Raw genomic sequence first — 26,303 nt, 5'->3', positions numbered from 1 at the left:
TATCTCTGCTCATAGCATGAAGATGCAACTGGGTGCAAAAAGAACACAATTGCACCTTGTCACGTAAGGGAAATTGCATGGCTGGTTAATAATGGATGTGTCTCACAAAGGCCACCCATGCTGCTCAGTGTACCAGCGTGTTATCCTAATCATCCTCACCAATAATGCCTGGAATTGTTTGGAAATTTTAGGGGAAATAGAGTTCTCTCACCTAGGCTTTAATAACCATTGTGTCTAGCTGGGTAGGGGCACCACAAACACAGCCTTTGGCACATGCAACACAATATAAAATCAAAATACGAAACAGTAACGTATGCCTCTGCCAGAAACACGCTTGCAAGGCACACAAACAAAGATGAGGCACTTCTGTTGGACTGGTAGCTTGGCTTGCCCACTTTAGCACACAAGGAGTCCAATAATTTGGAGCACTCAAAACCCCCATCCTCCTGTCACAAACAGTAGTACCTCCATCCCACAGAAAGCAGGAAGCTGTGTGATTCGGCTCAAACAAAGATGAGAAATCTGAGCCTGAATCAGGAGGTGAATCCTTTACCACTAAAATTAAGGATGGCTTTTTGTCCCTTCCTGTTAACCGGTAGTTATTGATCTGACGTACTCACAGCCGGGTGTAAAGGATTTCCCAAGCAGGCAGTGTTTGGTTGCTTTTCCTGCACAATTAAATCCTAATAAATATCTTTCCCTCATAAAAATGATAGACCAATCTCTGTCTGGGCATTATTATTTTTTTTATTTTCATGTGAAAAAAAAAAAATATTCCTAGAGCTCAGTAGGAAACAAGCAAGAAAGCAAAAAACCCAAGTGAGTATTAAAGCTACTACTGCCCTATCTGGAGAACCCAAGAGAACCACAAAAGAAAACTACAGCAATCAATAGAAAACATGGAAACAGTTCCTTAGTCCTCAAGCTGGACATTGAATTTGTGCAGTGACAAACCCCACGGGGACAGGCTCGGGGATCTTGCCTGCCTCCTGTGACCTGCAAAAGGTGATGCCTACACCTTCCTGCAGCCCCTTCAGCTGCAGCCCCTCAGCCGACAGCACATCCTCTAGAATAAGGAGAGGTACAAAGGCGAGTGGAAGCAGGATTTCCTCCTGTGTTTGCATCCAGAGGCAGAGGCTCTGTGTAAGGAAAGGGAAGTCTCCCTGTGCCTCCAAACCTCTCCTGGCCACGGTGCAGCCCAACGCAGAAGAACAGACTGAGGGCACTCCACTCTTTCAATGGGCAGCCAACATGGTCCTGGCCTCCAGACAAAATTTAAGAGACAAACATGCATTGGAGAGAATAAGTGAACAATAAGAGCCCCAAAGAGAGTATTCCCCCCTTATTTTTCATTTTGGTCTGCTTTTAGTAACTCCAGATGAGCTACTAATTTATGCAGTTGAACCCAAAAGGAATCAAAATCTATCTATCTGAAACATCCCAGGACAGTCCGTTTTGGCAGAGGATCTCAGCACAATATGGCCAGTTTGAAAACCTGTCGTTATTGACTTCTCATGTCCCAGCACAAGCTGATAAAGCCACTGTGTTCCCTCCCCACCTGTGACCCAATATTTTTTAGTTTCCAGAGAAATAAATCCTGCTAGTTTCTGCAGTCACCTTCATGCTGTAGAGCCAGCGTGGACTCTACTACCTGATGATGGGAAGCTGCAATACTGAAACTGGTCTGCGATAGTCTTTGGTGTCACCTTTTCTGCCCCTGACATTGAACGTCAGAACAGACAGGTCTCCAAACAAAATCACTGCAGCCTCGAATGCTCGGTTCCACCGCAGTCAGAAAAAGGATATTAAATATGGAGACAGGGTGGCAATCAGCCTTTCTGAGGAAATAATAACCTGGGAAATTCTGACTCATGCTGATCTGTGATCAAGGACTGTGACTGAGATACCAAAAAAAGGAATTGAATCAGATTTTCATGGCTGCGTCAGAATGAATTAATTCTCATCATATAACTAGAAAAGATTTAACATCACAGAAGCATTTTTAGAATGACAGCAGGATACGGAGGCTGTGGTAAAGAAGAAAACATGATTATTGGGCTGGAGAGACTGAAAGTGAGGAAAGATAAAAAGAACTAAATATACCATAAAATAGTATCTTGGTCAAATAGCTGCCAGTAGGAACATCCTGAGGAGGGGACAGTAGTTGTAAGCATCTGGGACTGCTGGCTGCAAAAATGCCCCAGACGACACTGATGCCAGAATAGGCAACAGTGACACATCTCCAGGAGTGATGGTAAAGTTATCTTTAGGTCTACCCAAAGCAGTTTGACAAGCTCCTATCACTCACTGTTTGGTTTCACCCTTTGGCTAAAGCCAGGACAAGATGGCTGCTTGAGTTTCTCCAGTGGCTGCCATTTACCCCGTGACTGTCTCGGAGAGGGGCTAAGATTATTTTCTCTCACTTTTGTGGTTGCAGAAAAACTCTTAAAGTAAACCAAATGTCAGCTGAGCTCACTCTGAATGTGGCTAAACCAAAGTCAGGCTATTTCAGTTCTAAATGCTTACCCACAGAAATTATTCAGGTTAGCATAACTAGTCCTTTCTAAAGCCATATTTGCAATTAATTTGCATTGATTTTCTAGGCTGTCCATTGTAACTAAACTTTCTGCAGGAAAATAGAATACTCAGTACATATTTTAAAGATTTTAATTTTTTTTTTCTTAGCCAAGCTAAGTTAGAGATGCTACTAAGTGGAAGATTCAACTCTGAAGTGCAACTCAATAGACAGGAGTTTATCTGGCAGCAAATTCCACAGACAGACTGAGAAGTATTAAATCCCCACTGCAAAGCACTAACAAACAAAAGAGTATCTCCTCTATCCTCACACAGCTTGCTCACCTTCATCCAAAACACCCCTTCGACAGATCTGTCAATGTTTGTCAGTAGCAAAAGACTTCTATAATAAATTAACTATATGATGAAAACAGCTGTTGCACAAAGAAGAATTGGTGTTATCAAGAGCAGACCAAAAAGCCACCAATCTAATTTGGGATGTAAGAAACATATCTGACTCAAATATTTCCCCACATGTTATTTTTCTCCTGTATCTTCATGATCCCTTTGATAGAGAGAGTGTCAGTACTATGTGCTTGACTTGATAAAAGAGCTCACTTATCTTCAAGGAACATCCAGACATCCACAGAGACCCATGCAAAGCAGTTCAAACACACAACATCCTGTGCTGTCCAGATAAAAGAGGGGTGGAGAAAGAGAGAGTGAGAAACCAAAGCTTTTGGCTTATGAATTATCAACATAAAGTCAAAATGAATCAGTGATTTAGAAGTGTAAATTGAACCTTGCATGAATGAAGACACCAGGCAAGAAAGGGATGGTGTCTTAGTCACTGGGTTGCGTTTGCCTTCCCCATCAATATAAACTGATTTGTCTTTGCCAGACATGCCCTTCTTCCATTGCTTTCAGACAGCAGTTCACCCTGTTTCCATGCTTTTACCTTCCTGCTCTCCTCAGGCTTCTGGACCACTTCTTAAACCTTTCTGCACAGGAACTAGCCATGCTTTCCAAGAAAAGCAAGCATTGCTGGGAGGAAACCTGTCTACCTCCCCTCTAACTTCAACAGTGCGTTCCAGACTCCTCTGCTCGTGCCCATCTCTCTCTTCCTCCTTCTCCTCCTAAAAGAGTCTTTACTCTCAGAAAAAAAACCCCCAACATTAAGCACAAAGCATAATCCCTGCAAAACCATTGATTAGTGATTAACCACAGACCACTGGTTTTGACCTAGCAAGCCCTGCACAGAACCCAGTAACAAGCAGATGGCAAAGAAAAAGATCCAGCAAAGCGCTTAAGCACATGGCTATCTTTAGGAATGTGAATTAACATACTTACTCAAGCATATACCTCATTTCTGGCATACCAGATACAACTGCATATGCATAAGAGGTGGTTAAGTAGCTAACCACCCTGTTGAATTCAGGCCCTGCAGCCTATGAAGTCTTCTTTTCTGAGCAACTGAGAACAGGTAATCTGTCCAGTTGGAAACTACACACCTTTAAAAAAATAGTATTTTACTTCCCACTTGAATTTTTCCTCCATCACCTTTCATCCCTTTAGCCTGCCAACATAGAATGCCCTCTGTTTCACCATTAGATTGTTACTTTGACTCTTTGGAGCTTATCTGGTTTTTATGGAGTATTGGTCTTTTAGGTCTCACATGCAAAATTGAAGCACTAGAAATTATCATGCAAATAGTCATAATAGTGATTATGGCCCAAGATCAAACTATTTTTGTATTTCTCTTAAGTGAGCCAATGATGCTGAGTTGAAATTGCCAGTCCCTGCAGCTCTGCAGTGAAATTCTCCATCAGTTCAGTTTTATTCCCAACTGTTTCTAGCACTGACCTTCGGCACAAGGCCAATTTCCTTCCACCTGGCCAAGCAACGCCACAGTCAAGGTCTACAGACCCTGCCGTGTTAGAGACAAAGCAATAAAAAAGCGTTTTGACAAATACAGGCAACATCAGGGCTCAACTCAAGCATACTCCAGTGCACGGTCATTGAAACAGATCCAGCCAGGCCTAGGAAACAGGGGTAGAAGCCAACAGGACCAGTTTATGTCACAAAGATGCTTTCGCACAAGCCATGCCGGGAAAACACAGCAGTCTGCTGATACCCATGAAAAGCTCGGGAGGGCGATGGCTGCTGCCTACAGACAGCAAAGAGGCAAAGAAAACTGACCAGGGCAACGCCGCTGCAGAACGAGGAGGAAATGCAAATGTTTATGGAAAAACATCGAATGAACTTGTCATCTGTCTCATGGTTCAAGTAAACACTCACACAGTGCTGAGGTGCTGGGATCCTCTGGACTCAGGCACGCAGAGAAAGAGGGAACACTCTGCATTAAAGATTTTGGAGGCTTCAGATCTTTCCATGCAAGTGGTGCAGTATTTATTGGCATGGTACAACCATGGGAATAGGATTATTGGATTCTGAAGGCTTTTTCCCTGGAGTGGTCTTTATCCTCTTAAAAGAAGATAGAGCAATTAAACGTTGGGGTTTTTTTTCCTGAAGAGAATTAATTGTCTGTGAAGGGTCACACCAGTGGCCAGATGCATGACAAGAGATTTTCATCTCCTTAAACACACCAGCCATAGCCAGTGGCACAAGATTTGATTCAGTGGCCAGCAGTCTGATTTATCAATCTTTTATCCCTAGCTGCAGACTAAAATATACCAATCCCATATAAGTTTAATTTCAAAATCTAATAGGAGCAGATGGGATGGAAATTTCTTTTAAAATATTTCTGTAAAGGCCCTTAACATCAAAACAATGCTAATGCATGAAAATAAAAACTTGTAAGTGACTGGACATACTGTTCTAGCCTAATAAATGGAAATGCTTTTCATAAATTTCATAAAGTTCTGCCAACAGTACCCTGCTATAATTCCCATGACAATAGGAAGAACAGCTTAGTTAATGCATGGCAGTACAAGGGATGTTATTTTCACCAAATGCCAAAGCATTGGGGAAACAGGTAATAGTGTCAGAAGAACATATTACGAAAACGTGATTAAGAGCGTGTGATAGAAGAACGCAAGATCCAGATTTTCCTAAATGCCTGAGCAGGAGAGAGGAGCCCAGTGGCTCACTGAGCACAGCACTTTGCAGAATTAGCTGCATCCTAAGCAGAGTTGATGTAACGTCGGCATCAAAACGGGGAGTTGATTCAAGGCAAGTAGTGTATCTCGGGGAACAGAAGCAGTAGCTCAGCATGGCTAAAGATGAAAGGCAGGAGAAAATAATACCTGCACTTTTCCAAGGAGAACCTAGAGACACTGGTTGTTGTCAGAGATAGGACACTGGATCCAGTGGACCTTCAGTGACCCGGTGCGCATGTCGCAGGCTAAGGCCAGGACATGAACAGGACTGCAGCAAGCTAAAGACAGAAGAAGAGTGGTACAAGACCAAGGGCCCGCTCAGCCTCAGGCTCTGCCTCCAGTGTGGGGTGAAGCAGATTTGTGGGGAAGAGCACACACACACAGGACAGCACAGGGATCCCTCCTCGATGCAACCTCCCATTCTCCCCAACCCCTGCCCCAGAGCGCCAGTGATGCCTTTGTATTTGCCTGTCCTGGAAGCACCACTGAAAATTTTAGTTTTTCAGAAATTCTTTCATTCGGCTCAATACATCCTCTACCCAGACAACCTCAAAGCTGCAGTCTATTGTTTGTACACACAGTCATATGAATTGCATTTCATACACATCAGAAAGGAGTCACATACAGCTGACGAACACAGAGGCTCTTTTCTGCCTATGAAATCCCAAATAATTAATATCTTCAGCATAAATGAACAAATGGGTCATTCTAGCCCATACATTAGCATCACGATGTAGTGTGAAACTTGGTATCTACAACCAGTTACTGATAGCAGGTATCAGGCCCACGTTTACACATCACACATGGACAATAACTTTTTGATGCACGAGTGCCCCACAATTTAGCGAGAGTTCTATTGACAGCATGGGTCAGTGAGAGTCCAACGCAGTGGCAGCTGGGGTGGGCATTGCTGCACCAGTCCATCAGTGCTGGGAGAGCAGCTTTCAGTGAGTGCAGACCTGAAGCACTAGTGACAGACTTCCCAAGGCCACACAAGCAAATGACACCACTTGCATTTTGGCATCTTTCAGCCACTTGTGCGCAGTTACAGTGACACGGACCTCAAGAGGCTCATTTCTCCCACACTGGACAAAGGTACAGGGAAAGAGAGGTGCTGGCTTGAATCAGCACAGGTTCCCCGAGCCAAAATTTTTGTTTTCTTTGGGACAAGCCAAGCAAGGTCCAGAGGAGCTTCTGTTCCTCAGTGTTTGGCCAAAGAGAAGTGATGAATGAGCAAAAACGTGAGGCTAGATTCTGCTCACAGTGTAAAACCAGAGCAACTTCACAGGTGGCTGCAAATTTAGGCTGGTAAAACTGAGAGTAGAGCTGGGATATAGGTAAGGATTTCCACACTGAGCCCAATAACAACAGTTCTGCTTATACAGCTTGGGAAAAAAAAATGGAGACTTTGGAGTACAAAGCAATCTCATTTTTAGCTCTGTTACTGATATGGATAGAAAAGCCAATTTAATTTTATTAAAGGTGTCAAACTTTTTTAATAACCCAGACACCTACAGGGATAACAAAATCATATCCTCTACAAGGTAGATTGCATATTCAGCAGCTGTGATGCCAATTAGATGTTGAAATGACAAAGTGCTATCTTGCACCAGCAGAGACATACTGTACGGAGCTGGTGTTTAGTTTTATCATATAAGCAATGTTTAGCCGTCATCTGTTATACAGACTTAGGGGGAAGGGCCTCCACAGCTGGAACAGGTGGAATTACAAGATTAGCACAATAAACTGTTATACTTTCACCAGATCATCTACTCAACTCACATCCAAAACTAGCCTCCAGCTTCAACTGCCTTACGCTGGAGTAAATGCACTCTTGTCAAGCTATGGCTGTATGAATGAAGAGGAATTAGATTTCAGCATTACAGCCCAAGGTTTGTACAGTTCAAACTATTTCACTGAGTATTTTGGAGAAAGGTATTAAGAAAACTGCAAAGATTAATTCCCTGTACTCTGTACTCTCTCCACCCTCCTTTTTAAAGACACATTACCTACAGAATTACAATAGGAACCACATTAGACAAACTAAGAAAAACACAATTATATGCAGCATTAAGTATCAGTTAAGAGAATGTATTTTTTTAAAAAAAAAAAGCAGCACAGGTCTCTTATTCTAATAGTTTAAATCAAAACACCAAAATCTTTGCTAACATAAGGAACTCTGAAATGTTTCTCAAAAGAATGCACCGCTCCATTAGTGGTGTGTTATTATTCTCTCTAATACCCTGCCTATACTAGAAGCTTCTGTAACTAACTATAGCTCTGTAATAAATTCAGTATCTGTTCAATTACTCCAGTAGTTTACACTTTTAGTAAAAGTAAAATAAGGTCAAAGCCTTTTAATTGGAATCAGTGTTCCCAGACCACAGGTTCCACGCTGCTGCTAAAAAGTAACAACACTTAGCAAAGGCAAGATAAACTTCTTAGTGAAAACCAGCAATACTTCCCTCCTTACAGCAACAGCCAAGTCAATCATCACAACGGACATTTAATGTCAACACATCACTTTTTTTAACGCAGTGGCCTATCTTTGCAGTGTCAACATCTGAACTACAGCATACACATACCCACAATGTAAACACCACTTACAGCTCTCAGGGCTTTTGTACTTCCTTGGGCTTTTATGGGTAACATGGAAAATATTATTATATAGGCCTTCTTGCCTGCATTAGGAACAATATTTCACCTTACCAGAACTAAAGGAACTTTATAAAGCACATTTTGTTTTTCCACTAGTCATCCTGTCTTGTTAGAGTCTTCATTCTTTTCACTTCGGGCAATAATAGCCAGGCTAAGCCCTTTTAAATTTATTCTTACCCAGGTTCACTTGCCGGTTCTCCTGATGCTGATGTGGATGTTTTATGGATGCAATGTGCCCGATAGCACGTTATGTGCCAGGTTTGGGCCTTTCTGTGCACCTGTAGCAATGCCTTCACTCCAGGAGCGGTCCTGCTGAAGCAAAGGTGGCTCCGTGAAAGCTACAGGTGCACCAACAGGCAGTGCTGATAAAATACACGTAACGCACACAGCCTCTGTGCCATTTTGCAATTCAACACCCCATCGAGCCCCGGTGAAGCCTGAAAGAGATCCCTCAGAGACCTTGTTGTACTCGGCATCTGGCTGTTGTGACTGACTTGGTATTTGCCGTTCAGCTGCACCGCCTGAACCGCAGAGCAGCGGGCAGGGCAAGGGACATGGCACAAATCCACAGCTCTTTACGATCAAATGCAAAGAGAAGAGAAAAAAGCCACTGCATTCACAAGGCGAAGATGAGCTCTGGTTTGCTTGAAAGTGCTGTGTCCAGCAGCCTTATCGTCACAAGCGAGACAGACCGACCTGGAGGACAGGCAGACCTTTGGAGCTGCCTTTGGGTTGTAGGCTAATTTTCAGGTACCGATCTCATCTGGAAAAATACATCCTTCCAGAGGTGCTAAGGCAAAGCAGGCATTAATTAAAATGGCAAGAGATGAGTTATTTATTAAACTGTTTTCACATATTTAGCAGTGTTAGAGAGCTTCCCGCAGCTGCCATAGAGACAACAGCTACAGACAATAAAACTTTATGAGCAATTTAAATTCTCTCTCCCCTTAGGAGATGTGGAAAAACAAGGACAACTGACTCTTTGCAGGTCATGTATCTCTCGCCTTCATTAAGTAGGACTCTGTTTAAACACATATTATTCTTTTCCATCAGATAGTCACAGACTTCCACAGAGAGGGTAAATAGTTTATAGCTTCCACTTTCAACAATACGCTATAAAAATACACTGCAGTCATATTTGATTATCCAATTTTGTTTAGTGCAAAGCACTCAGCAGATCAGTCTGCTTATTTGCACGCATCAGAATAGCAACAGAAATGGATTCCCACTGGCAATGGAAAATAAGGTTTACACTTGGAAAATAAAACAGTAATAACCACATAGTAAAACTGCAGATGCATGTGATAAATTAGATTTATCATCAGTCTTATACCATTCACACCTGAAATTTGCCCATAAATCCACCTCATTTGAGGCTTATTTAATGTTTCTTCTAAAGGTGCCCTGGAGGTAGAGATTCAATTTACCTAAGAACTGACAGGGGTGAAGAAAGAAAACCACGTTTCCTTCTTTCCCTACAAAATGTGTAACTTCCCGGTCAAATATACACTAGCTTGAGTCCCAGAATGGGTACATTTCCATCCATGGTCAGTTCACGTTTTGACTTTTGATACTTTGCAAACATGAGGCAATAAGAAGCTAGGAAGGGGATCTGGAGAAAGAAAAGACTTCCTAAATATCTAATATAATATACAGCACTGCCAGTTAATTCTGCTAGGATCTGTATACATATTTATGACTGAAATATATATTTATACTGTTTCTACTTCAGGTACATTTAATATGTGTGCATTTAATTCATATGCATTTAAAACCTTCCCAGTTCACAAGATCTTACTAGTTTTTCACATATTTTATACTAGAAGAGGTAAAAGCTTTACTTTCAACAGGTGCCTCTCAGTGTGCCAATCTATAACCAAAATTATTCTTGGTTTTCCAAGTCTGTGCTGGTAAAAGACCGAGACTTTAAAATACTGCACGAATGAAAATACAGATGGATGGGAGAAGAGCACGAAGAGAGTAATAAACAGTAGAGAGGGTTGGTTGTTGACCATATTAGTAATGAACGGGACCAAGGAAAATGAACAGACCTTTCTTCATGTTACCCCACTGGAAATGCAGGGCCGGTAGAAGGGTATGCTGAAATCATAATTTCTTTACAGTCCCATTTTGCCATACTTTTAGAGCACGTGCTGTGCTTTGAATGAAAAGACACTAGATGGTAGGACTAGATGATCTTCACGGGTCCCTTCCAGTCTTAACCATTCTGCAAGCCCATACTACAATCTCATTGTCAAAAAAAAAAAAAAAAATGGGGCAATTTTCAAAAAGGCACCACACAACAGGTAAACCTGGAATTCCCCACCAAAAGGTGTGGGAAAATGCTGAAAACACACATTATGCTTTAACACACACATCACTGAGGAAAATTTCCACCTCTGGTGTCCTGCAGTGATTCCACAGAAAATGTACATGAATGTTTCTTAATCTGTGCCAGGCTCACTAGCCTAGTGCTTGAAAGTAGGCTAATGTAAGACAACACTGGTTCCCATGAACGGCCATCCTTCCTCCAGGGCTCTGAAGACCGCAAGATTTAAACAGCTGGTCCTTTCCTTTTCTTTTTTTGATGCTTTATTATAGCAGCAAGGCAACAGACTGCTTATATTCCATTTTTCTCGGACTCTTTTTAAAGTGTGAATGAGCATGTGTGTATGCTGAAGTGATAACATAAGGCTAAGCCACATTTCTAGTAAATATTACTTTAAATTATCCTGGAATGTAAAAGTGCAGTTGTGCAAAACTAGCTGCCCAAAAAGGGAAGCAGAGCTGTAAACCATCCTGCCTGCAAGTTGAGCACGTCAGCAGGAGAGTCACTGTATAAGGGCATGTTTACAGGTCACGTAAGCCTGCACCTACACTGAAACCTATGCTCTAAAACACAGAACGTACATGTACTCGACTGCAACAACCTCTCCTATGTGGGCCTTTACATTGTGGCATGAAACCAGCTGAGACCTTGTCGTCAGAGGAGACCAGATTCCTCAGTGACTTTGAGCCTTTTCATCTCTATAATGTGAGTAGAGGCGAGGAAAGCAAGGAGTAACCTTTCACCTGTGAGTGAGCGTGGGAGCACTGTGAACCTCATTACTGAAGCCACCTTCAAGGTGGATTTAAGCCAGTTTCTAATTTTGACTCACCCTAGCAGTGACAGGCAAGACGTGATCCAGACTCAGCTCCTGACCTCCCCTCGGCTGAGATGCAGTGGACCATGCAAGCCCTCTTTACCTGTTTCAGAACGAAATCATACAGGCAAAGAAGCTGCCTAAAGGGCTCTGCTTCTGAACATACAGCAAGGGCAGCCAGACCCAGGAAGCTGTGCACTGACAGCAATAATGACATATGGGTAATTATCAGTAAGGCTGATGCTGATGGGTAAAGCCATAAGCAGAAGGAAATGAAAAATCAAGGTACAAACCAGCTGTTTCCTTTTTCATACACAGGCACAATTCAGTGATGCCAGTGTGGTGCAGTGACTGTGATGCTGACAGAGAAGGAGGCAGGACTGAGCTGCGCAACAAGGCTGATGGCATCCCTGAATTGGGTGACACTGCTATATAACGTTTGGCAAATCTTTTAACTCTCCCAGGCTTCAGATCCCCCCCTTTTCTCAAGTGTCTCTTTATTAAATCTGTAAGACAGGAACAGTGTCGCTAGATCTGGTCATTGCCCTGCTTTACTGGGTCCCTTATTTTGGCTGGAACTGCTACTGTAGTGCAGGTGAGCGAAACAAAAATGTGAAGTTTTGGAAGTTGTGATTTTGGGGGGGGGACACAAATGCACATCATGCATACCCCTGCAGAGATGGGATCTTGCAGTGACACAAGACTTACTGCTGCATTTCTTTCCTTTGGGCAAGTCTGATTTTGGAAGTGAAGTTACATAACTGGGAGTGGGGAGGGAATAATTCTGTGATAAACAGAGAGATAGCCACCAGAAATGGTAAGGCTTTTGGATTTTTGGATTTTGGATTCACTCAAATTCTTGGGTGAAATACACATAAAAGCAAACGGAGGCAGTGCAGAGATGCACTATGCCCCTGTAACCCTACAGCCATTGGGAAAATAGTGAGGCTCAAGAACAAGGAACATGTTTGGAGCTGGGGGGTGCAATAAATCACTGAACTGAAATTTGAAATGCTAGGCTCTTCTGTTCAACATACCACTCCAGCATCCCCAGCCTCCATTAGATGCCCTGCATGCCATAGCAGGCTGAATTCGACCATATGTTTGTAGCTAAGCTATGAAATTGATTTCAAGTCCCGGGAGTTTTTGGCAAGTTGTCCTGTACTATATGTGTGGTCTGCTACACTAAAACAGGCACGCAGAGCATTGCTGTGGGTAAGTCTATAGGATCCAGAGGCAACACAGCCGATGATTTCCCTGCTCTGACTTCCAGTGCTGTGTAATAATGAATGGAGACAGAGAGGACTCAAGTCAAAGAGGTTTCAGCACAGTTGCTATGCTTAAATCCTGCTGAAGGCTGCTGGAAACAGCTACAAATACATATTTGAGCTCCATGCCAACTGTGTAAACTCAGAAGCTGCCTGCTTCATTCAGGGACTTCATACCCACCAGAGAGTCCGGAGCCTGTTAGACTAGAGGCAAGTCAGTGACCGGCAAGAGTCACAATTTCCTCGTGAAAGGGGATGTAGAAGATGCTAGGACAACACAGGGGCAGACGATGGATAGGAAATGATTTCCTGGGTGTTTTGAAAGGAAACATAATCCAGAGTTATGGGATCTTATTGATCAGGCAGAGAAGCCTCGAGGTGACAAATCTCTCAAGAACAGCCAGAGGACTTGGAGTCATTCGTGTTTCTACCTAAACTGTGAGCATGACATTCTAGATCCCAACTCAAATATCACCACTTTGGCCTACAAATTTTTGCCTAGTGGCTCCGATTCAAGCTGATTCACATCAAAAGACAACTTTTTCTGCTCCTAAAAGAAAACAAAAAGCTGCTAAGAAATTCCTTACTTCCTTTGCCTTGTGCAATCTTGGGCTGGTAGTTTTTGCAGCAAGAAGAGGTCAGTCCCTTTTCTTAACCTGCTGAACCCACATCTGTCTTCCCTGCCATGTAGGTTGCTACGGGCAGTGTTGCCACCACATTTTTTAATACAGCAAGCAGTGCAGAAAGAAAACAGAACTATCAGAAAGAAGCTCCATCAAAGTTTTTGATGTATAGCATGAAGGTGTCATTTTAACAGAGATTATCAGGCTGCATGACAGGAAAAAGCCAGGATCTCTCTCAGCCTAGCAAGATCATCTCATCTTCAGAAGGAACTTCAGCTCATGAGGGTCAGCAGGTACCATGTAACCTTTTCAAAGGTGAAAACAAGACCCATGAAACTACTGTTACATGGAGAAGTGCTGTGATTTGCCTCCCAGTGACAATGCAGACAGCTCTAAAGCTGCACGCTGACCTCTGGTTCCCCAGCAACCTAGCTGCCCCTTAAGTTGGGTTCTTGGACACTCTTTTCAATTCTTCTAGGATTTAATATCTTCTAGGATATAAACTCAAATAGCCCAGACATTGACAACCTGCACATATGGGGCTAGATTGAGTACTCATGAACGTCAAATTATTTCCACTTCAGCTGAGGATGGCAGAAAACACAGTCACTCAGCACCCCTCGTCCTCCAACCCCAACCATATATCCAACTTTCAGGCTCCAGAGGACAAACCAAACTCCTCTGTGAAAGCAACAGCCTGGCTAAACCAGCTGCAGCTTCTCGCAGGTACTTTTGAAGATATCCATATTTCAAATCTGCCCATTAAACCACTCAGAAAATCATAACAGTGCCATCCAGGAAGGAGGTACCCATAGCATGTAAAATGCATTTCCTCACTCCGGCATGGGGAAAGCAGCAGAAGAGAAAAAAAGAGTTTTGCAAGGTATCTGCCACACTCCAGACTATGCTCTGATAGAGCAACACCACCGAGCAGAAATCCACTTACTTACAGATGGCTTCTAGTGCTATACTGTAGCGGTTGTTTCCCACCTCCCACTCATGTTATATTTACGTGCTAAGTTTCAAACACCCACTGATCCAGGCTGAAGCCGTGAGATGCTCTGGGGGAAGAACAACGGCCGTTTCCCTGCACCTGTCCCAGCACAGTGAGGGGGCCAGGCAGTGTCAGGCTGGCCCTTTGCCAGGGACTGCTCAGCATCACCCCTGCATGTTTGGACCCAGGTACTCACCTAAGAGCTGTACTCCGCGAGTGAGGCCATAGACGTCAATCAAAGCCCAGAGGGGCTCTGCTGTCCTCACGCCGCTGAAGAAGAGCATCGCAGTGGAGTCGTTCACCCGATAGAAAACCCGTCCTTTCTTGTCCACCCAGAAGGCTATGATGTTTCCCTCATTCGCAAACTCTTCTGGAAGAGCCTTGGCCCAAAAACCACTTTGGGAAACCAAGTCAGGGCAGGCATACTTCGGCAGAGTGTCAGGGTTAATCCTTGATGGATCCTTTGAAGTAAACCCGAGTCGAAGAGCCCCACTCCAGCAACACTGTTTTTTAGTGATCTGCAAAGATAACAGCAGCAATAACAGCATCTGGTACTTGAACCTCTACTTACACACTACAGGCTCTGTGCCATCAAGCACTGATGGCCACCACACAGATGAACCCAGTAGATTTAGGAAACATTTTACCCACCAGACACTGCTGTAGCTTTTTCAGCTGCAAGCAGCAATGGTGCACACTTAGGATACAATGTACATATTAAAAAAAAAAATCAAATTAAATCTATGCGGAGAGGTGAAATGTAATTACAGCTGCATAATGACTCACTTCTATTTCTAGGGTAATTCCTTTTGGCTTAAAAATCATCCTCTCACAAAATGTGCCCAACATGGCCATAAGAGCTTTCATCTCAGCATCTGCAGCAGCAGAGCTCTTCCCCCATGGTGCTCAGGTGATGGGGGCTCTCATGACCTCTGGGAAAAGCACTGGCTCCAGAATTAGTTACCACCATAGGGCTTTCCGAGTTCCCCAGCCAAGTAAAAGCCAGTCTTACCCCTGTTTGGTATGTCAGATTAGATGAAATCACAGCCTTGCAGCAGAGAAATTGTGTGTGGGAAAGCACAACTTAAAGCATTTAACTATATTAAATATACAATTAGGAGACAACAATAGATGTTCTTATGATTGGGGAAAACCTATTTATTTCAGCTGTGAGTGGTGTTTTTCAAGGTTTGTCGTGCTCATTTGCACCCCACACATCAGTATGCGGTTACTCAGTGTGTCTGGGGTCAGGAACACCTGCTATAGCTTTTGGAATGGTGCACGTGTCATATCCACCCTTCTGCACCTGAGATACAGCAGGGCAATGGATCAGAGATGCCTCCAGAGCCATCAGCTTCTTCTCAGATGAACTGAGCCTTGTATTGGAGGGGATCTGACAGGAGCAGAGTGGGTCCTAAACACGCACAGCACATCCAAAACACAACCTAGTTTCAAGGTGTTTGTCTTCCCATGGAAGCAGGGAGTCTTCCAGGGCTAGTATGGTTCCCAGACAGAGATGATGCCCTGGGAGAATTTCTTCTCTCATTTTATTAAGTATGAACGTACTGGGAACTGTTCCTCTCAAAGGGATTCAGCCTGTCAGCATCCAGACTATGAAATGAAAGACCTAAGGAAAGGATGCTGGATCCAATCTTGATGTGGGACCAAGACAGTTCCTGTATGCCTGTTGACATGTAACCGGTGTTTCTGTTCATGTGCTGAACCTGCAGCAAACACAAAAGCAATTGAGATAGCCCTATTCCATCAAAGCATTGGCAGCCTCAAGCAAACTCGCTTTTGGCTGCAGGGCAAGAGCAGAAACATGGATAGATACTGCCTACCAGATGTCACACAAAACTTGCTACCTATCTGCAACTTCTTGCTCTGCCAAAGTGCTTAACCGCACAGATGAGTGGCAATGCCAGCAACTGAACTGTTGAGGACTGCAGGATTTTGTCTTCAAAAGCCTGGCAGCAGCCACTCATGTCCCAGCTTAGAAGCACAGGATTTTCACCAAGGGATTCTCCCAGACATTCTGAATTCTCTTCTAATCACATTTGTAAATATTGCATTTTTCTTTCACATGTTCCTCTCCAAGGCAATCCTGGAACGTATGCCCTTGGGGGCACAATAATCTCACAACAAAGACGTTGTTCAAAGCCTAGAGATTTCTGGTTTGTAATTAAAGTATCAGAGAAAATAACTCAGAGCTACAGAAAAAAGTTATCTACAACCAGGTCCTCCGCTAAGTGAGTGCTGCTCTTTGTTGCTACTCAGTCCAGCCAAGCACCTAAAGCATTTACATGAAACACTTGAGCACTGAGCTCAGTCCCAGGAACCCTGGGAAGCTCCTCCTTACGGGATGGACACCGGGGTGGCACTAAAAAGGACTGAAGCAGATCCGCTATTTTATATGCCTGGTCAGGATGGGATGGGATCTTGCATGTCCCCAGTGCAAGGGGGGTGGATGGGGTGTGCATGTGACAAAATGGGGAATATACACACACTCCACGAAGAAGCCTAGATTATTTATTGCAGCAAATTTACTGCAAGCCCTAAAAGCTTTTGGGTCTGAGATAAATATGGCCTCATTGTTATTTGTACAATTTACGCCTTCACAGTCTCTTGCCAATACTTCACAGCAATCACAAACCGCATGAAGTAAATAGTCATATGGTAATCAAGGCTGCACATGTTCCATGTATTAATCAGCACCTATAAACAGTTCTCAATACAGTCTGACCACAGGCAAACTAATATCCAAATTAAAATCTAGTATAAAGCCTGCCAAGAATTAGATGCAGCTGGACAAAGGGTACACAGTTTTGCTAAAAAAGGCAATGATTAATGATGGACCAAAATCTCTCTTCAGCAGCCACTGCTAGCAGAAAATCTTGGGAGGTCCACCGGGTACCAGAAGGGAAGGAAAAGATACAATCTACATCCAAACTGCTAAGCCATGGCTGCTCCCACAGATTCAGGTTCCTGCTCCTTACTGCCCTGCGCCTTGTGTCACCTTCAACAACCTCACTCCACTCCCTAGCAGTGCTCTGAATTACATGGAAGAATCCATACTGGGATATATATCTTGGAGGCAAAGGAGGAGGAAATGTGGCTGCTTGATGGCATTCCCAAAGCTGCAAAGAAATCTCAGAATAAAATCCAAGATATGATACCTAATAAACAGAAAGAAACCTCCCGACTTCTTTCCTCTAGTTTTCCAAAGCGAGTTTAAACTTTATAGGACCTGAATGATTGGGTTCATGGTTAGTCTTTAGCTGGTAAGAAGGTTTAAGACACCATTTTCCACAGGCACACACAATAACAAGGCAATTGCAGGATGGACATATCAGAGAAGCAAAGATGTTTTCACATTTCCATCCATCCCTAGAGTACAAGTTCTGCTGAAGCCTGTTGATTGCTCCCATGAGACTTTCCCACTGGACTCAGCAGGAGCTCTACTTTTAAATCCCTTGTGTAGACTTGCATGCGTATTCTTCGCATATGTTATGCAAGCTAAAATCCCAAAATACAGGATGATAAACAAGTGTGAATTTCCAGAGATAGCTACATTGTTTCAGAATGAGGAAGAAATAACCCAGAACCTTTGCCTAAACCACTAAACCCACTCAAATCTTTGATGGTGTTTTCAAAAAGAAATGCTGCTTTCATCTCCTCCCAAATCATTTTTTGCAGTTGTTTGTCCAAACTGCTGGCCAACGTGGAAAAAAATCCCATTAGGCAATGTGAGTGAGTCCTGCTGGGTTTCTAGCCTGAATGGAAGCAGTAAGAGCTCCACAGGAAACATAACAAACATGTAGAAGGGATCCTCTACCTATGGACCTGAGCCTGAAATCACTGAAATCTCTCTATATTTTCAAAAGGAGGCATCTTCCTCATTTCTTGTTTTTTTGCTGGCTGTAAGGGAAGAGCCAGGGAAGGCTGATATGCTGATATCCCGCAGTCTGGGACCTCTAGCAGTAGGCAACAGCAGGATCACTCAGATTCAGTAGCTATATGCAGATAAACCTCCTGGAAAACTCCTCATGCGTAAATGAAGGATTTGCAGGCAGATCTTTCATGTGTGTCACGAACTAAACTTGCCAAAGATGACATTCTTTGTGCCAATGAAAGGCATGAAATCAGCTCAGAATAGAAAAATGCAGTCCCACAAACCAGAGGTCAAATATTGGAAAGTATCTGTGGATGAAGTTTTAAGGGCTCCAAGCTCCTTCAAGGTGCCAAGAGCCTAAAAAGTGCTTCAGTTCCTGAGGGGACCGATTAATTTCTTCATGAGGAAGCAGTTCCTGGTACATGTGGAGGCATGCTGTCTTAGAGGAGCTGAACTTCCCACACCAGCTGCAGCACAAGGGGTACCAACCCCATCCTCCTGGCTACTACAGACACAAAGGAAGTGAAAGCAGCCTCTGCCAGCCAGAAAAATGTGATGCCTGCAATGTTCTGTTCTCTGACCTTAATGCTATCAGGTGACTGATTCAACAAAGCAGTCAGCAGACTGACAGAAAAACCCTTTTCTTAGACGGCAACTGTGACCGCACTGACTGCTCCTTTCATCCTTTCAGTCAAACCCTTCGATCTTCCCTGCCAAGCACAGGAGCAAGCATCTTCACTCCCAGGTCCTTTTCACCTCTTATGTGTTGGCTGTGAGGAAGCTGACTCCCACCTCCATAAGACCAGCCTCATTGCTGCCTTGTTTATGGGAAGAAAGTGCTCCTTGTGGAACTGAACACATTACCTAACTCCTCACCCCATCTTGGCCCACCCAGTAAAACTGCTCCGCAGGATGCAGGCAAAGCCTGGAGGACACATTGGCTAGAGAGATGCTGAGGCTGCCGCCTTCTGGACTGACCAATACAGCTCTTTTTTCTTGCTGTTTTCTAAGCAATCTCAACTTCCATCTGTCGTTCCTTGTCTAAAATCCAAGGTAAGCTCTTTTGCAGCACAGATTTCCCTTTTCTTCCCAGTTTCTACACGGGTCTATACCAATGGCTCCAAGAACTACAGTGACAAAAGCAGAAGTACCAACAGAGATCACAGATCTTTAAGGCCAAGATTTGACTACTGTGCTTTTCAAGGAAGGGCTAAAGATCTGGTGCCAGCACCAAAGCCTGGTACACCCTGACATTCATTCACAGCAGCTCCCACGGCAATAAGGGAAGGTGTCCTTTACTCACCTTAAGCCTGACTTGCTCATATATAACGATGGGCCTGTTGCTGAAGGTAATGGCATTGCAGAAGCTAGCCTGGCGCTTCACTGCCTTCTGCGTCGTGTCCATTATGATCTGGGACCCCTTTGTGTGAGGATGGAAAAGCAGAGGGCTGATGGACAGAACTCCACACTGCGGGATGGGGAGACAGTGCTTCTGCTTGTGGTGGCATCGGTGGGAAGAAGCCGAAAACGACCCACCTATGGAATCTGAAAGCAGAATGGGGAAAAAAAAGGGTTTTAAATCTGTTGTGGGTAATAAGTGAAAAACTTTCAATGCAAAAACAAAATCAGGGGTACTTCAGAGGGGAACTGTAGTTCCAAATAAAAGTTAGTCAAATCCCCATTCTGTAAATTGCTGAGGGTTTCTAGAGCATATGGAACAATAGAAGGTTATGAGGATACTCAAGGCTCCTGTCTGGGCAGGCTGATAGTACAGAGCATGACAGGGAGAGGGCAGCTCAGCACTGAAATCACAGGCCATTTTGAGGCCATACATCAGAAAAGGCGGCAGGAATTGGTTCCAAAACTGGAGCAAAACACATGTGAAGTCACTGCACTAAAGCTGTCACACCTAGAGAAAGAGAGTTCCACTTCCAGAGGACTCCCAGGCAACTTGACCATTTCTCTCACTCCTTTGCATCAGCAGCTCCATCAACCCTTGCCTTCATATCTCTTTGGACACTGTCCTACCCACCCATGTCATGCGCCAGCTCAGACACATACATTGCTAATCTATACTCAAGCACCACTCAGCAATAATCCACATGGATTCCTCTGACAAGCACCACCCATTCTCCTCTCTCCTCCACTGATGGGAACCTCAGCTGAGATCCCCCTTGTCAAGAACGCATTGATCAGCACGCTATGATTACAGTGAGGAAAGCAAAGAAAGGGAGGAAGGCTATGAAGCAGAGAGATTGCATCTTTCTCTAACCAAGGCCCTACACAAAGAGTCAATGCATGATCAACAGAGTCACGACAGCAGCTTTGTTCATGAACAAATGGATGCACGAGTTTCTTTTCAACAGGGAGCCTGCAGCAGTCCAAGCACAAAACAATCATTATACTGAACTCAAGTCATCTGCTTCCTTTTCCTTGTGTGCACATACACACTACATTATGCACATATGTTTGGGAGGAGATACTCATAGATTTGGAAACAGAGGATCAACAGAATAAAGGATTATTCCTTGATAGACTCAGGGGTGCAACAAAAGCAAATATGACCTTAACAATGTGCCAGCCTGCACCATAAAGATGCATGACTAAACAGTATAGTTAAAAACTCTATTCCTCACACATGCAAACTATAGAAACTAATAATATACATTCTTCATATAAATTAATTGCTGAGTGTTATGTCTTCATATAGCTACTGTAAAATAATGCTTATACCTCTAATGTAACTCTTGGTTTTGTAATAAAAAGCCTAGACCCTATTTCTCCCAGACTTTGGGGTAGTTTTAGCTTGCAGCTACATGAAGTTGCAATGGCACATCATCAGACTGAGCGTAAATAACTAGCAATAGGACTTAAAATCCTGGTTTCTGATGAGAACATTTTAATTAAACTTCAGCGTCAGTCACTCTGGCCTTCTCCTCTCATTTCCTTGCTGTTTTTTTTTCTCCCATTTTCAGCAACAGTGCTATCCCTTCAGAACAGAGCAGGGGGGGCAGACAAACTGGGCTGTTACCTTTAAACACTAATGCTTTAAGGGAGAAATGAACCAACTGGGAGTTATCTGATGCTAAAAATAACGTGGAATGTAAGTCATCTTCCTTCTCCTGTTCCTCACACTCGGAAAGGGAGAAATAAGGTGCAGAGCACCAGGAGAAAGTAGAGGTTCACCTGAGCAGGCAGGTCAGAGAGGGAAATCAGGAGGAACAGACTGCATGAAGGGGGAGCTTGACACAGGGAAGGTCAGGATGCAGCAGTTCACATGAGCCTGACCTTTTTCCTTTGGGCACGCTGCTGGCCTGGGGCAGAGCACCCCGTCTCTCCCCAGAGCCCAGACTGGGTGGTCATAAGACACCGCAAGCTGCAGCAGCCGTACAGAGACAACCTTCTGAGATTACCTCCTAAGACCCGTTTAACTAGAGGCTGTCTTATGTCCCGAAGAACAGGAGATTGAATCCCTTCCAGCATCACTAAATTTTTTCCAAACCAGTTATGTTCTCTACTACCAACCCTCTGGAAGCCTGTTAAGCCGTCAGCTTTAGTGATACCTTGCTGATGTGTTCCTCAGGCTTAACGGTATTTTTGCAAGAAGTATTTCTATTATCGCTGCAAACATGATGCTGTTCACCTTCACAAATGGTTATGAGCCAGAGCCAGCAGAAGTGGCCAACTTAACCTTGCTCCACTCCACTTCCCCAGGGAAGTCATGCTGGTCTGCAGGGACAAGACCGCTGACAGATGGTCAAAGCAAATCATCCCAGCCTCTCTTTTGGCAGAAATTTTTCAAGCCACTGGATCTCCTCATTGCTCATCTCTTATCTGCCTCTCTGTTTCCACTATACCCCTTTTTTATAGGCAGACTAACTAAAAATAAACATCTAGTGTGAAAACTTCCATTCCTGCATTTTTCAGCTTCTTTACAATATATATGAAGTCAGAGTCATTTCTGAAACAAGACACTTATTGAGGGATATCATCAATTGATTGAGATAATTTAAAGTCAAGGGATCCATAGAAAAATATGAAAAACTTTTTCTAGTCATTTCCAGTCTTGTTTTTTTCAACACCTGTTTGATAGTTTCTAGGTATGCATATATGTGAAAGAAGCAACTGCTAGTAAATACACACTCAATTCATGACATCTTTGCATCCAGATCTGAATTTTGTAGCTTAAACTTTTTACTAGCAGTCACTCACCAAAACAAGTTCATGCAGTGCAAGGGCACACACATTATAACCTATTTGCATCTCCCAGTGCGCTAATTTTATCAGATAACTTGGCTGTGCTCATAGCTGCTGCACCTCTCCACAGGACATTGCGCCCTTTTAAAATGCGGTAATGGAGTCACCAAAACTGCCCACGTCTTTCAAAACAGGCTCTGATAACAAGACCGCATACGGCCCGCACATCTGCTGGAGCAGCGTTACAGAGCCACAGGTCCTGCCTGACCCCACAGGGAGGGTGCTAGAGGAATGCTTATTTGCTGTGACAGTCTGGCACCACTGTGGACCCCCTTCTCTCTCCCAAATGCTCTTACACAGCGATGACTTCTGCTTGATGAACAGACTTGGGTAAGGACCAGAAAAGGTCTCAATTTTTTTAAAGTGCAGCTATTTAGTAATGGGGTTTCACACCTTACAAATACTTGAAGTTACAAAGCAAGGGGTCAAACACAAAGGCCTTTGCTTAACTTCTTCAGGGCAGCACGTCACTCCAAAAGGAAGAGACAGTGTGTGACTCCAGACGGCAACACAAACACCTGGGACTGGACTTAGATGAGGAAAGGGACACTTCAGCAACACAAGCTGGTGAGATGCACTGCTGTCGTTGCTTGGCCAGCTAAAAAGGAAATAAATCATCTGCTTAAGGTTTTTGTTTTCATTGGGCTGGACCTGGACTCCAGCCTTCTCCCATCCCCTTGTTTAAACTACTACACATTTTGACACCCTCAGCCTTTGCTACCAGCAATGCTGGTACAATACAGCTGGGGCCCCTGAAGTACCTTTCAATTTTTTTATTTTTTTTTTTTATTTTTTCCATTATGTGAAAGAATTGAGTGAAATTCACAAACCCAGAGTTTCAGCTGGTGAAACAGTCAGAAGTCCTTCTGATTTCACAGCATCCATGTAAGGCTCCCTTAACTGAGAGTCTGTCCCATACTCCTCCTGTGCCACAACGTGACATCAGTCACCCAACAAAGGCAAACTGAAGTAAATGCTTGAAAGAAAAATTGCAAACAAGTATCTGAAAGAAGGCTGAAATATGACAGCATGTTCAAGGTACTGCAAGTTTCCTACTCTGCAGCATAACACAACTTCCCCCTAACAAGCAGTTGTGACAACATGGCAAGGTGACACAAACTGGTATCTTGTGACAAAAGTCATCAGGGCAAAACCACACCCGTCTGAAAACAGCCTTGGTGTCAAAGGGCTACAAATCTAGAGGCGCACCATGCTTTCCAGGTTTCATGTTGGGTGTCACAGAGAACAGCACCTGCTCAGTCTTATGGTTTTCAAGATTGGATAGACTTCAGTTTTCAGTTTGTGCCCACTAATAGATGCTGTTTGAACCATTTTGTTCAATACTGGGTTTGAGCCCTGAACACAACCTGCCCTGATGCCATAAGCCTGCCAAAAGAGCAGCAAGAGTGGTAATGTACCATGTGCTCCCCTGAGCCACAAGCACGTGGGCTGGATCCTCTGAAACCTTTAGTAAGCCAGGGCAAAGGAGACATCAACGTGAACCACAACGTGAAGCAGCCTGAACTGCTCTGCCTTCCATGTCCCGCTCTGAAGAGCATCCTTTTCGGAGCCCTGTTTGAGAAAGGAAATATTGCCCCAAAGGTGGCACACTTCTCCCTCCCCACGCATCAGATGTCCCTGGTTTCCTGGATCTCAAGGCCCGAGCAGCACCAAGACAATACTTAAAAGACAGCACTGGATGTTCTCAGCTTAGCAAAATACATCCCGAAGCCTGCTAGGGGTTTTCACCAGAAGCATTCGTGGTCTGCAAACATTAGGCAAAATCTTAAAGGCTTGGGATTTCTTAAATGCTGCAAGAAATGACTGGATTTAACTTTTTTAAAATATGTTTTTTCCGGTTGAAAAAATCTTGATAAGCACTTATCAGAACACTGTCAAAAAATCATTCCAGACTCATAACTAATGGCAAGGTATTTAGATAAACTTCTTAGAGCATGTAAAATAAGTGTCATTCAGAACTGAGAGAAACAGCAAAAGATGACTTCAAAACAGAGCCCAGGGACCAACGTGCCAGAGTAAGTGGGAACGACAAATCCCTGTCCACCTGGGGAGGAGGAGAGGAGAGGTCTGGGGCTGGTGGCAGAGGTACCTGTCCTGCAGGCTAGTGACAGTGAAAAGAGTGGACAGGGCAAAACACCACACTCTGAAAAGAGAAAAGGGTTTCAAAATTACTACGTTATCACAAGAGGCTGACAGACAGTGCTTCATCTGGCTGGTAGCCCTAATGTATAAGCATTTAAAATGAAGGGTTCTAGAAGGAAGGAAAGGAAACCATCTGCGGGTGTGGGGAATGGAAGGGAAGCCCTGCCCCAGGGACACTGGCACGATGCAGCAGGAAAGCCCTAACCCTGAAACAACATCTGCACAGCCTTTCCAAAGCTGGATGGTTACTAGCAGCACAGGGAGAAAACATCAGCTGTGAAATGAATGCTTATAAGCCTTACCACTTTTTGAGGTGGTCCCATCCTTTCGAGAATTATCAGTGAAATACAGTGTAACCAGTTACGCCGATCTTTACATTTGCTAATTAAGTTCAAAAGGAAAAAAAACAGAGTGAATTTGTTGTGCTAAGCTTCACAAATGGATTCTTAAAACCACACTTCAAGATATAGTTCATTAAAAATAAATATTAGCTTAACACTAGTGGAAACTGAAAAGGGATTGCAAACAGTGTTTTCTCACATGCAGCCTGACCCAGGACATGTGTACAGAAAGAAGAGAACCATAAACTAATGCAAATTAAAAACAAGAATGTCTTCACTGCCTTTAAAAATGTTTGGTGTTCTTGGAGGAACAAATAACCATGTATTTCCAGTCTATAGCTAACTCTCCCTGTGCCTTTTACAATGATATTGACCCTATCAGACTGCTGTCACCACGGTCAACTACTCATCTTGGCATTACAAGATGACCACGAAGAAAAAGCAAAGCTTTGCTCTTCCACAACGACAGACTACAGCTTTGCAGGTGTTGGGACATTTGATGATAGCAATGAAAAGCGTTAATTCTGGAGCATTAAAACCAGAACACCTGAAATTATGGAGCATCTTGGGTTAAACTTCAGTGACTTAGGGACATATCTACGAGGTGGATCTCAGCCAGCAGGTCAGATCTAGCACTCTCATCCAAGACTCCAAGTCAAAGCCAAAACGTAACTTATTTTCATCTGTGCTATTTTAGCAGTGACGAGATGTATCAAGAGAGTAGGTTCGCACATAGTGTAAGATTTTCCACTTAAATCGCAAGCTACAAGACAAGAGGCAGGTGCAAACAAGACCACATGCACATGAAAGGAGATAACAGCAGTCAGGGTGGAGGTTAGAGTTGTGCTTTTTTATTTTCTTCTTCTTTTTAGACCAAAAAGCAAAGCTGTATTTAAAGTAACAGATCTGAAAAACAGCAAAGGTGGTTGTACACACATCTATGAGAAGCCCCCCAACCCAGTATAAAAAGTGGGCAAAAGAAGCTGCAGTTGATTGCAGGATGATCCACAACAGATCCATCTTTCAGACCTGGTGGATAAGTGGTAAGGATTGGTTAGTTTCTGAGGAGCCTTCAAAGTGAAGAACCTGATTTTTGATTTTATAGAGAAAAACAGAATTAGTGAAAGAGATGCAAAAAGTGACAGTAAGGGCAGAGGGCAGGAAAACAGCATAAATTTAGAATAAGTACAAGTATGGTAAGATTTTGTCAATGGCAAGAGAGAGGAGACACTGAAGCTTGCAGAAAGGGAAGGAAAAGGGAAAGGCTGTGTCCTGAAGATGGGGCAGAGGTGCAGGCACAATCTGCAAGACTCAGGACACTGATGTGTTTG

General features: G+C 43.6%; 1 protein-coding gene across 2 annotated transcripts in view; it reads right to left on the bottom strand.

The window, feature by feature from the left end:
* NEURL1 (neuralized E3 ubiquitin protein ligase 1) overlaps positions 1-26,303 on the bottom strand; it is a 174,044-nt gene that overhangs the window by 47,963 nt on the left and 99,778 nt on the right. For both annotated transcript variants that reach the window (XM_080402564.1, XM_080402565.1), the window contains exons 2-3: positions 19,515-19,756; positions 14,516-14,837 (exon numbers count right to left, since the gene is read on the bottom strand). In XM_080402564.1, the coding sequence (XP_080258690.1) occupies positions 14,516-14,837; positions 19,515-19,756 (564 nt within the window). The remainder of the gene's footprint in view (positions 1-14,515; positions 14,838-19,514; positions 19,757-26,303) is intronic.

The sequence above is a fragment of the Falco punctatus genome (genome assembly GCF_963210335.1).
Source record: "Falco punctatus genome assembly, chromosome: 9".
Taxonomy (NCBI): Eukaryota; Metazoa; Chordata; class Aves; order Falconiformes; family Falconidae; genus Falco; species Falco punctatus.
This window is presented reverse-complemented; position numbering and strand designations above follow the sequence as displayed.